The sequence below is a fragment of the Triticum urartu genome, chromosome 7A (assembly GCF_056163025.1).
Source record: "Triticum urartu cultivar PI428250 chromosome 7A, HENAU_Tu73, whole genome shotgun sequence".
Lineage (NCBI taxonomy): Eukaryota > Viridiplantae > Streptophyta > Magnoliopsida > Poales > Poaceae > Triticum > Triticum urartu.
This window is the reverse complement of record NC_141879.1, coordinates 196774166-196787631: the sequence shown is the minus strand read 5'-3', so window position 1 is coordinate 196787631 and position 13466 is coordinate 196774166. Positions and strand designations below refer to the sequence as shown.

At 43.3% G+C, this 13466-nt stretch overlaps 1 protein-coding gene across 1 annotated transcript; it reads left to right on the top strand.

Moving 5' to 3' along the window:
- The first annotated feature begins 930 nt into the window (after window positions 1-930).
- On the top strand, window positions 931-2091 carry LOC147958970 (uncharacterized). Its single transcript, XM_087532392.1, has one exon. The coding sequence runs from the start codon at window positions 931-933 to the stop codon at window positions 2089-2091; it is 1161 nt and encodes a 386-aa protein (XP_087388518.1).
- Window positions 2092-13466: the final 11375 nt, after the last annotated feature.

Here is a 13466-nt window from a genome sequence, read left to right as displayed (position 1 = left end):
TCCACGGGTCATCGTCGCGAAGCCACCTTCGATGTCCCATGAACACGGTTTTCGAAGACCCGGGATCTCTATCTAGCTGGCGATACATTGTGTCATCCATGCACCTGACGCATCCAGAAAATCTGTGGACCACCTGCCCCGCGACATATCCACAACCGAGATAGTCCCGCACCATCGTGAGCAGCCGAGACAAGCTTGGAGGAGGAGGTGGAGAGAATGAAGTGGGGAAAGTGAGTGTGTAGGTGGCTGTCCAAAATATCTAGCTGATCCTAGGTTACTAATGTCGCACCACCTAAAAATGCGCCATTAGTAACCCTGGTTACTAATGGCGCACCAGCTGGTGGTGCGCCATTAGTAGTTTTGCAAAAAATGATAGTAGTGGCGCACGGGGTGAGTGGTGCGCCATTACTAGTTAAAACTAGTAATGGCGCACTGTACCCTGATGCGCCATTAGTATTTTTGGAAAAATAAAAAATATATGTTAGTAGTGGCGCACCATGGGCGCACCAACACATGGTGCGCCACTGCTATATAGTAGTGGCGCACCACATGTCTGGTGCGCCATTAGTGTCCATATTATCTATAGCCCCTTTCCTAGTAGTGCCCCGGGCCCGCTGGTCTGTGGCACATTGGCCTCCTGTCTCACACCCTATGGCCAACAAGCAACCCTCCCGACTCCTCCGTCGCCGACGCCGCCGCCCATTTTTTTTTTCGGTGACTCTTCCAGCCGCCGCCGCCTCCACATCCGCCTAACAACACCGCCCCTCCCCCCCCCCCCGTCGCCCCCTCCACCGCCGTTTTTGCCGCCGAGAGCAAACTGCTTCCCACCGCCGCTTCCCCCACCGCACAGCCGCCCGCGACCAAGAAACCGCCTCGCCGCCCCTGCCACATCCGACCGGCACGCTCGTCGGATGCCGTCCCACTCGTCGGATGTCGGCAGGGCAGCTAGCTTGTCTGTGGGCGCCGCGACTCCCCTCGCCGGCCGTCTCCAACATCGACGCCCGCAAGCTGTTCGACAGTTTGCCAAGGTACGAAATGGACTCCGCTGACGAGTTCTTTTTCCACAATTTCCTTTGCGACTTCGACGATTCGTCGTCCGACGACGAGGAAGAGATATTGGCTGCCGTGTTGGTCCATCACCACCTCAACAACCAGCGGCCGTTATTCCGTGGCTACATTCCGGGCCATCTTCCGGCGTTGAATCGCAACCGAGAGAGCGGGCATTTCCTTCTCTGGAAGGACTACTTTGATACAACAAACCCGTTGTTCAAACATCACAAATTCCGCCGCCGGTTCCATATGAGTAGGCATGTTTTCAACCGTATTAGAGAGGGAGTGGTCGACTATGATGACTACTTCGAGTGCAAAGAGGATGCCCTCGGCAAGATTGGTTTCTCCTCTTATCAGAAATGCACCGCCGCCATCCGAATGCTTGCATACGGAGTGCCTGGTGATCTCATTGACGAGTACGTCCGTATGAGCGAGTCTACATGCCTAGAGTCCCTGTATAAGTTTTGCAAGGCTGTTATTGCTGTGTTTGGCCCTGAGTACTTGAGAGAGCCGACAACTGAAGATACAACCCATTTGTTGGCGATGAATGCCAGCAGGGGCTTCCCGGGGATGCTTGACAGCATAGACTGCATGCACTGGGAGTGGAAGAACTGCCCTTCTGCTTGGCAAGGGCAGTATAAGGGACACGTCAGGGCTTGCACTGTCATACAAAAGGCCGTGGCGTCTCAAGATCTCTGGATCTGGCACTCTTTCTTTGGCATGGCTGGATCACACAATGATATCAACGTGCTTCCACGCACACCGGTGTTTGCTAGGCTTGCAGAAGGCAACAACCCATCGGTGAACTTTACTGTCAACAGCCACAACTACGACAAAGAGTACTATCTGGGTGACGGTATCTATCCTCAGTGGACCATTATTGTCAAGACAATACCCAACCCCGTCGGAGAGAAAAGGAAAAGATTTTCCCAAGAGCAAGAGAGTGCTAGAAAGGATGTCGAGCGTGTCTTTGGTGTTTTGCAATCTCGATGGGGCATCGTTCGGTATCCTGCTAATACTTGGAGCACGCAGAAATTATGAGAGGTGATGACTGCTTGTGTGATCATGCACAATATGATCGTAGAAGACGAGCGCCCGGAACGTCTGTACAATAAAGGCTTTCAGTTTCAGGATGAGAATGTTGTGCCTGAGCATGGAGTAGCGGTAACATTTGAGCAGTTCACTCAATTTCATGAAGACATGCGTGATTGGAAAACTCACGTGCAACTGCAAAATGATTTGGTTGAGTATATGTGGGCTCATGTTGGCAACCAATAGATGTATCTTCTTTTATTCATTTGCAAAACTATGTGAAACATTTTTATTTGTATTTGGCTTGTAAAACTATACTATTTATTTGGACGGCCAGACTATTTGGCTTGTTTACATTTTCATTTGACAATATGTTGAATGCAAATCATGTAAAATTGGGCGGCCACGCCGGCACATATGGGTCGGCGCGTTGGGCTCGCTGTCGACCCATATCAAAAACAGGGCGGACGCCGGGCGGGCGGCCGACCCAAACGGACAAAAGCGGGCGAAATCGCCGTCCGTTTGGGTCGGCCCGTTGAAGTTGCTCTAAGTAGGTCTCGTCTCTGACGTGGCACTACTAGCCTAGTATTATAGTTTCCGCACTAGTTTTTTTATCTCTCATGTGGTTTTCTTTATCGTTTTTTCACTCTTTTGCGTCGATTTTCTTTGCTTTTTTTGTAACTTTTAATGTTTTTGTTTGGTTGATTTTATTTGTATTTTCTTTAACAAATGTATAATTTTCATACATATTGTATATTTTTATACCCTAGGAACATTTTTCAATACACATCTAACATTTTTAAAGTACATGATTAATATTTGTTTTAAAATGTATGGTCTGATGTCTACATTTGTTCATGCACATTCTGCATTTTTGTATACATCTTAAATATTTTTATACATGTTTACTCTTTTTCAAATACATGATTAGATTTTTTTCCAAATATATTCTTTGAACATTTTCTAACACGTGTTAATTTGTTTTCTAATACAAGTTGACACTTTTTTTTAAACTCTATAACATTTTCTAAATTGAATTATCATTTTTCTAAATCTCAAAAACATATTTTTGAAACGGGTGAACATTTTTTAAATGTAACATCCGTTTTTTGAATGCTATGAAACAATTTTTTGTATTACACCAATTTGTTTTACATTGTACAGCAGTTTTAAAAAATATACTGTGCATTTTCTGAAATACGTGAACATTTTTAAATGTAAATGCATTTTCAAATGGTACAAATAGTTTCTAAAAGTTGAGTGAACACTTTTTTAGACTACATGTTTTAAATTACGATGAACACTTTAAAAAATTAACCAAATTAAATTTCTTAGCATATCTATCTTGTATTTATTTTTCAAAATAAGAAAAGACATGCGTGCAATCCTACATGGCTCTGGGCCAGCCCAATGCCATCTCCGTGTAGACGAGCCAAGCTGCTGTCTCGCACTAAGCGAGATATAGCCGCGCCCTGGATCAAGTCCCACTTTTATAAAAAAAACATGGATCAAGTCCCATGATGCACGTAATATTCTAGGATGTTTTGAGAACAGTTCTCATGATTTTTCATTAAAGTGCTAAGTAGACCTCTTAAAATCTTACATGGCGATTGTACAAAGAGTATACCATGGTATTCTGCTCAATATGTATCATCACTCTACGATCTTCATTTGCCTCTCTCTATCATCTGTATGTTTCTTTGTCACTTTAGTTATATGTAAGTTGTCCGATTCTTAAATTAGTGTAAGTCAATTTTTTGACCGTTGAATTTTTTGTTATTATTCATCTATTTTTTTCTCTTGTTGTATCATTGCTTCTTGGGTCAAATTTTTGAGTTGCCCCTGTGTGGGGCCAGTTGATTTTCCTATTTGGCCCAAAGCCCGTTACCCATTGTCTGCTTTGTTTTCTATTTGTATGCGTTTTTGCTTTTCTTTTTAACTTTTTATTTTTTCTATCTAGGTTGTTTTCGGATGTTGGGTGTATGTAAATACATACACATGAGTACTATACAATGTGTGTGAAAATTGCAGTATTATATGCTTATTCTTTGCATATAACAAAAAGTATAATTTCAGTGCAAAGCAAGGTTTTGAATCTTGAAAGAAAAAAAAACGCTCACCGTCGAAAGCATAGGAACTTCATAAATTTGACTCTCATTTTGGACAAATCAGTGAAATGTTCATTTAATTTGTATAATTTTGAATTAAAACAATGAGTTGCATTAGAATTTTTTCCCTGCATCAAACATATATTGAGATAAAAATGATAATGGGGTTGTCATTGGTTTCAAAATGTAGACCTTATAGGATTCGAACAGTGCAGCGTACCACTAACTTAAGGCGTGGGGTCACGTGTTAAAGAGAATCCCATCATATTTATATGAGAACAATTTAAATACCAAAAAAATTCAAGTGAAACATAAAAAAATCGCTTGCACTCGAAATCATCAAAAATTCATGAAATTCCAGAAATTTTGGCGATTTGTTTCCTTGGTGCAAACTCGAAAAGGGTAACACCAATGCCACAAATAATGCTTCCCTACAAAACTTCATTATTTTGATTAGTTTTAGTTTTAGTTTTATTTTATTTCTTTTTTAAGAGTAATACCATTGCGACTAATTCATTCCTTCCAAGGAAACTTATTTTTTGTGAAAATTCCACTATTATATACTTATTATTGTATTCTAAAAAAGTAATTTCAGTCTAAATTTTGTGCAATTTTCGTTATTTTTAATTTCATTTCCCTTGGTTTCTTTATTCTTAAAGTCGGCAGAGTTGGGCCGGGCCCTTCGCTGGCTCATGGTTCTGCCAAGGAAAAGTCGCCCACAGTCGCCTCCAACGGCTCTTTGCTTTCGAAATCCATCCCGCCTCTACTTCTCAGATGGCAGAGTTGGGCCGGGCCCTTCGCTGGCCCATGGTTCTCGGCTTGTCCCGCAGGCGGCTCGGGGGCTCGTGGCATCTCACTATATATATTTGCGCAGGGGAGTGCGTGACCCTTTGCTAGGGTTTCCGGCTACCCCAGTGAGGTGCTGCGCTTTGCCTCTTCCGCCAGATCTCTCCTCCCCTCTCCCCCTCCTTCTCCCCTCACCCTCTCCTTCGCTGAGGTGGCGGCCATGGACGACCGGCGGGCGGAGAAGCGTCCTATGGAGCCCCTGGATCCGGAGGCGGAGCGGCGGCGCGAGAAGGAGCTGCGCGACAAGGCCAAGCCGGACCAGCGGGCTAGGGCTGCGGGTCGGAGCGACGGTGGTGGCTTCGGGCAAGGTCATGGTGGCGACTATGGGCAAGGTCAAGGCTCCTACGGGCGCGAAGGGGATTGGGGTCCTCCTCCATCGTGGTGGGAGCAGCAGGATCGAAAGAAGAAGCGCAAGCAGGGTCAGCGGTGCCGCGAGCTGGAGCGCAAGCCGCAGGAGCATCCCTTGTGCGGTGGGGCCACGAGGATCCGCTGGCCAAGAAACTGGCGTCGGCTGAGCCTTTGGCGGTGGCTCTACCGGACGCGCCTCGGGGTTCGGCAGCGGTGCCCATCCCGGTCGAAGAAGAGATCGGATCTGAGTGTTTCAAGTGCGGGCAGACGGTCCATTTCCAAGCTAAATGCAAGTTTCCCCCTCTTTGCGTGATCTGCGAGCAGGAGGGCCATGCCTCTGCCTACTGCCCATCAAGGGGCAAACATCTGCATCTTCAGATCATGGGCAGTGCCATCCCAGGAGAAGGATTCTTTTGCATGGAGTTTGAAGACGCAGACGAGGATGATGGTCCTGACCTGAAGGCTATCAATGGCGCTATCCTTTCGGCGGAGCCTGGGAGGCTCTCGCTACGCACGCTCAAACAAGAGCTGAAACATATGGTGGCTGGGGACTAGGACTAGCAGATCTCGCAGGTCGGTGACAATGATTTCTCGGTGATTTTTCCCTCTATAGATCTGCTTCACATGGCAAAATATAGTGGCAAGCTCTTCCTCTCCATCAACGACATCATGGTTTTGGTCTGTGACTCCATCCACGAAGGGATCGTGCCTCTCTCAATGGCTGAGGTCTGGATCCGCCTTCACGACATTCCAAAGAAGCACCGCCGCGTCGATCGGCTGATGGGGGGGGGGTTCAAGATACTCGGGAGGCCTACTGTGGTGGATGAGCTCTCCCTTATTCGGTTGGGGCCGGTAAGGATCAAGTACGTATGTAAAGCTCCTGATAAGTTGAATGGCTTCGTTCAGTTTTGGTTCAACCATGAGGGATATGATATCAAGGTTGAGGTGGAGCGGCTGCCGAAACGTCTAGGGGATGGGCCAGCGGCGCCAGGCCCCAATGACGGTCCTCCACGGTCCTCCGACAAGCGCGGTGGCCCGTCTGGATCGAGGGCCGGTGGTTTGTCAGGGCAGACGAAGGACGATCAAGGGGGCCAGGGAGGTCTCCCTGTTGGTCAAGTCAAGGATGTGGAGATGGCGTGTGATAACCCACAAGTATAGGGGATCGCAACAGTTTTCGAGGGTAGAGTATTCAACCCAAATTTATTGATTCGACACAAGGGGAGCCAAAGAATATTCTCAAGTATTAGCAGCTGAGTTGTCAATTCAACCACACGTGGAAACTTAATATCTGCAGCAAAGTGTTTAGTAGCAAAGTAATATGATAGTAGTGGTAATGGTAGCAAAAGTAATATTTTTGGGTTTTGTAGTGATTGTAACAATAACAACGGAAAAGTAAATAAGCGAAGAACAATATATGAAAAGCTCGTAGGCATTGGATCGGTGATGGAGAATTATGTCGGATGCGATCGATCATGCAACAGTTATAACATAGGGCGACACAGAACTAGCTCCAGTTAATCAATGTAATGTAGGCATGTATTCCGAATATAGTCATACGTGCTTATGTAAAAGAACTTGCATGACATCTTTTCTCCTACCCTCCCGTGGCAGCGGGGTCCTATTGAAAACTAAGGGATATTAAGGCCTCCTTTTAATAGAGTACCAGACCAAAGCATTAACACATAGTGAATACATGAACTCCTCAAACTACGGTCATCACTGGGAGTGGTCCCGATTATTGTCACTTCGGGGTTGCCGGATCTTAACTCATAGTAGGTGACTATAGACTTGCAAGATAGGATCAATAACTCACATATATTCATGAAAATATAATAGGTTCAGATCTGAAATCATGGCACTCGGGCCCTAGTGACAAGCATTAAGCATAGCAAAGTCATAGCAACATCAATCTCAGAACATAGTGGATACTAGGGATCAAACCCTAACAAAACTAACTCGATTACATGATAAATCTCATATCACCGTCCAGCAAGCCTACAATGGAATTACTCACGCACGGCGGTGAGCATCATGAAATTGGTGATGGAGGAAGGTTGATGATGATGATGGCGACGGATTCCCCTCTCCGGAGCTCCGAACGTACTTCGGATCAGCCCTCCCAAGAGAGATTAGGGCTTGGTGGCGGCTCCGTATCGTAAAACGCGATGAATCCTTCTCTCTGATTTTTTCTCCCCGAACACGAATATTTGGAGTTGGAGTTGAGGTCGGTGGAGCGTCAAGGGGCCCACGAGGTAGGGGGCGCGCCCAGGGGGGTAGGCGCGCCCCCACCCTCGTGGACAGGGTGTGGGCCCCGTGACGTGGATTCTTATTCCAGTATTTTTTATATATTCCAAAAATAATCTCCGTTGATTTTCAGGTCATTCCGAGAACTTTTATTTCTGCACAAAAATAACACCATGGCAATTCTGCTGAAAACAACGTCAGTCCGGGTTAGTTCCATTCAAATCATGCAAGTTAGAGTCCAAAATAAGGGCAAAAGTGTTTGGAAAAGTAGATACGTTGGAGACGTATCAACTCCCCCAAGCTTAGACCTTTGATTGTCCTCAAGCAATTCAGTTGATAAACTGAAAGTGATAAAGAAAAACCTTTACAAACTCTGTTTGCTCTTGTTGTTGTAAATATGTAAAGCCAGCATTCAAGTTTTCAGCAAAGATTATGAACTAACCATATTCACAATAACATTTAGGTATCATGTTTACTCATATCAATGGCATAATCAGCTAGCGAGCAATAATAACAAATCTCGGATGACAACACTTTCTCAAAACAATCATGATATGATATAACAAGATGGTATCTCGCTAGCCCTTTCTGAGACCGCAAAACATAAATCCAGAGCACCTTTAAGTATCAAGGACTGACTAGACATTGTAATTCATGGTAAAAGAGATCCAGTCAAGTCATACTCAATGTAAACTAACAGTAATGGATGCAAATGACAACGGTGCTCTCCAACTGGTGCTTTTTAATAAGAGGATGATGACTCAACATAAAAGTAAATAGATAGGCCCTTCGTAGAGGGAAGCAGGGATTTGCAGAGGTGCCAGAGCTCAGTTTTGAAATAGATATGAATAATATTTTGAGCGGTATACTTTCATTGTCAACATAACAACCAAAAGATCTCGATATGTTCCATGCTACATACATTATAGGCGGTTCCCAAGCAGAATGGTAAAGTTTATACTTCCCCACCACCAACAAGCATCAATCCATGGCTTGCCCGAAACAATGGGTGCCTCCAACTAACAACAATCCTGGGGAGTTTTGTTTGCAATTATTTTGATTTGATTTGCTTAAAGCATGGGACTGGGCATCCCAGTGACCAACCATTTTCTCGTGCGTGAGGAGCGAAGTCCACTCCTCTTGAGAATAACCTGCCAAGCACGGAGAATACAGACAATCCTAGTTGATACATGAGCTATTCGAGCATACAAAACAGAATGTTTATTTGAAGGTTTAGAGTTTGGCACATACAAATTTACTTGGAACGACAGGTAGATACCGTATATAGGTAGGTATGGTGGACTCATATGGAACAACTTTGGGGTTTATGGAGTTGGATGCACAAGCAGTATTCCCGCTTAGTACAAGTGAAGGCTAGAAAAAGACTGGGAAGCGACCAGCTAGAGAGTGACAACAGTCATGAACATGCATTAAAATTAATCGACACTGAATGCAAGCATGAGTAGGATATAATGCACCATGAACATAAATATCGTGGAGGCTATGTTGATTTTGTTTCAACTACATGCATGAACATGTGCCAAGTCAAGCCACTCGAATCGTTCAAAGGAGGATACCACCCTATCATACCACATCACAACCATTTTAATAGCATGTTGGCACGCAAGGTAAACCATTATAAGCTCCTAGCTAATTAAGCATGGCATAAGCAACTACAATCTCTAATTGTCATTGCAAATATGTTTCTTTCATAATAGGCTGAATCAGGAATGATGAACTAATCATATTTACAAAAACAAGAGAGGTCGAGTCATACCACCTTTCCTCATCTCAATAAGTTTATCATATAATCATCATTACTGCCTTTCACTTGCACGACCGAACGATGTGGATAATAATAATAGTACACGTGCATTGGACTAAGCTGGAATCTGCAAGCATTCTATTCAAGAGAGAAGAGAAGGTAATATGAGCTCTTTGTTAGATCAACAATAATGCATATAAGAGCCACTCAACATTTTCATCATGGTCTTCTCCTCTCGACCCCCAAAGGAAAGAAAAGAAACAAAACCATTTACACGGGAAAAGTCCTAACAAGCAAAAGAAGAACGAGAAATATTTTGAGTTTTCTTTTTAATTACTACTACTACAGGCATAGAAAGTAATCTAACTAAAAGCTACAACTAATTTTTTTGGTTTTTTCTCAAGGTTTTTCAAACACACAAGAAGAAAACGAGAAAATAAAAATAAACCAGCATGGATGATACAGTGAAGAAGTATGAGCACCGACAACTAGCATGAGTGTGTGAACATGAATGTAATATCGGTGAGAAATACGTACTCCCCCCAAGCTTAGGCTTTTGGCCTAAGTTGGTTTATGACCATGGATCAAAGTGGCCCTCTCTGGTGTAAGGAGGAGTGTCCTCTCGGTGCCACTAGTTGGCAATCTCCTCAGGATTCCACTGATAAACTAACTGTCGATAAGGGTCCTGGGGTGGTTTCGGCTCAGGCTCTGGAGCTGGTGTCATACTCCAATATGCATAAACGTCCTTCGGTAAAACAAGGTACTTGCCTGAAAAGATGTTAAACAAAGAGGGAGCACGCAATGTAATAGTCTCAAAGTTATTCTTACCAAAAATCAGTCTATAGTTAAGCAACTTCTTATTTTAACAATAAAATCATGTGCTACCATGCTCTTATAATGTAGAAAATTTTTAGGCAGCAACTTTTCCTCTTTCTCATAATGTCTGATGAGTATGTTAAAGTGTGCAGCTAGGCGCGAGGTGATACGTCTCCAACGTATCTATAATTTTTGATTGTTCCATGCTATATTATATTCTGTTTTGGACATTATTGGGCTTCATTATACACTTTTATATTATTTTTGGGACTAATCTATTGACCGGAGGCCCAACCCAGAATTGCTGTTTTTTTGCCCATTTTAGGGTTTCGCAGTAAAAGAATATCAAACGGAGTCCAAACGGAATGAAACCTTCGGGAACGTGATTTTAGGAACGAACATGATCTAGAGGACTTGGATCCTACGTCAAGACATCAACCAAGAGGCCACGAGGTAGGGGGGCGCGCCTACCCCCCTGGGCGCGCCCTGCACCCTCGTGGGCCCCATGTTGCTCCACCGACGTACTCCTTCCTCCTATATATACCTACGTACCCCCAACTACCAGATACAGAGCCAAAACCCTAATTCCACCGCCGTAACTTTCTGTATCCACGAGATCTCATCTTGGGACCTATTCCGGAGCTCCGCCGGAGGGGGCATCGATCACGGAGGGATTCTACATCAACACCATAGCCCTTCCGATGAAGTGTGAGTAGTTTACCTCAGACCTACGGGTCCATAGTTATTAGCTAGATGGCTTCTTCTCTCTTTTTGGATCTCAATACAAAGTTCTCCCCCTCTCTTGTGGAGATCTATTCGATGTAATCTTCTTTTGCGGTGTGTTTGTTGAGACCGATGAATTGTGGGTTTATGATCAAGTTTATCTATGAACAATATTTGAATCTTCTCTGAATTCTTTTATGTATGATTGGTTACCTTTGCAAGTCTCTTCGAATTATCGGTTTGGTTTGGCCTACTAGATTGATCTTTCTTGCAATGGGAGAAGTGCTTAGGTTTGGGTTCAATCTTGCGGTGTCCTTTCCCAGTGACAGTAGGGGCAGCAAGGCACGTATTGTATTGTTGCCATCGAGGATAACAAGATGGGGTTTTCATCATATTGCATGAGTTTATCCCTCTACATCATGTCATCTTGCTTAAAGCGTTACTCTGTTCTCTTGAACTTAATACTCTAGATGCATGCTGGATAGCGGTCGATGTGTGGAGTAATAGTAGTAGATGCAGGTAGGAGTCGGTCTACTTGTCTCGGACGTGATGCCTATATACATGATCATACCTAGATATTCTCATAATTATGCTCAATTCTGTCAATTGCTCAACATTAATTTGTTTACCCGCCGTGAATACTTATGCTCTCGAGAGAAGCCAATAGTGAAACCTATGGCCCCCGGGTCTATCTTCCATCATATTAATCTTCCAATACTTAGTTATTTTTATTGCCTTTTATTTTAATTTGCATCTTTATCATAAAACTACCAAAAATATTATCTTATCATATCTATCAGATCTCAGTCTCGTAAGTGACCGTGTAGGGATTGACAACCCCTTATCGCGTTGGTTGCGAGGATTTATTTGTTTGTGTAGGTACGAGGGACTCGTGCGTGGCCTCCTACTGGATTGATACCTTGGTTCTCAAAAACTAATGGAAATACTTACGCTACTTTGCTGCACCACCCTTTCCTCTTCAAGGGAAAACCAACGCAAGTGCTCAAGAGGTAGCAAAAAGGATTTCTGGCGCCGTTGCCGGGGAGGTCTACGCAAAAGTCAACATACCAAGTACCCATCACAACCCTTATCTCCCGTTTTATTCACCCTCTCTCTCTCTATCCTCCCTCTCTTTCTCTATTTGCCTCCTTTTGCCCGTTCCTCGTTTGCTTGTGTCGGATTGCTTGCTTGTCGTTATGGCTAGTCCCCTATCTTTCCCTTTGTCTCCCGAGTTTGAGGTTCTTCACTTCAAACAAAGACAAGGAGAAAACTTAAAAGATGCTTGGTTTAGAATGATGGGGTTTCATCGTAATTGCACCCTAGAGGTGAATTTTAGAATTCCTCTTCGCAACTTTTATATTGGATTAAATTTATCTCATAAACAACTCTTGGATTGCGTTGCCAAAGGCAATTTTATTGAAATTGATCCCAGTATTGCTCATGAAATTATAGAGGGTATAGTGGGAACACTACCCCAACAAAAGGGGCATCATCATACCCAAGAAGAAACACAAATTTTCGAGAAAATTTGCGAAGTAACCAAGATCTTACAAAAATCTCTTGAACCTCTTAAGAGTGTTAGCGGGAATCTCCACCGCATGAATATGTTGATTACCCTTTGAAATAAGCGTTTGGATTCTTTAGATCTCAAAATTTCCGAATATGAGGGTAAACGTAAGGAACTCCCGGATTCGAGCATAACTCCGCAAAAAAAAATTAAAAACCCAAGATGATAATACTTAGATCTACCCTTGCTTTTTATGCCTAGCTAGGGGCGTTAAACAATAGCGCTTGTTGGAAGGCAACCCAATTTTATTTTTATTCCTTTCTGTTTGCTCATGTTTAGTAATAAATAATTTATCTAGCCTCTGTTTTGGTTGTGTTTTTTGTGTTTAATTAGTGTTTGTGCCAAGTAGAACCGTTGGGAAGACTTGGGGAAAGTCTTGTTAATCTTTCTGTAAAAAACAGAAACTTTAGCGCTCACGAGAACTGCTGTCATTTTTATTTGGAAAGTGATATTTAGATAATTATTTTTGCAGATGATTAATAGATAAATTCCTCACGTACAGAAATTTATTTTAGAATTTTTGGGGTTCCATATTTTGCTTTAGCTACAGATTACTACATACTGTTCTGTTTTTGACAGATTCTGTTTTTCGTCTGTTGTTTGCTTATTTTGATGAATCTATGGCTAGTAAAATAGTTTATAAACCATAGAGAAGTTGGAATAAAGTAGGTTTAACACCAATATAAATAAATAATGAGTTCATTACAGTACCTTGAAGTGGTGTTTTCTTTTCTTTCGCTAACGGAGCTCACGAGATTTTCTACTTTAAGATTTGTGTTGTGAAGTTTTCAAGTTTTGGATAAAGATTTGATGGATTATGGAACAAGGAGTGGAAAGATCCTAAGCTTGGGGATGCCCATGGCACCCCCAAGATAGTCTAAGGACACCTAAAATCCAAAGCTTGGGGATGCCCTGGAAGGCATCCCCTCTTTCGTCTACTTCCATGGGTAACTTTACTTGGAGCTAT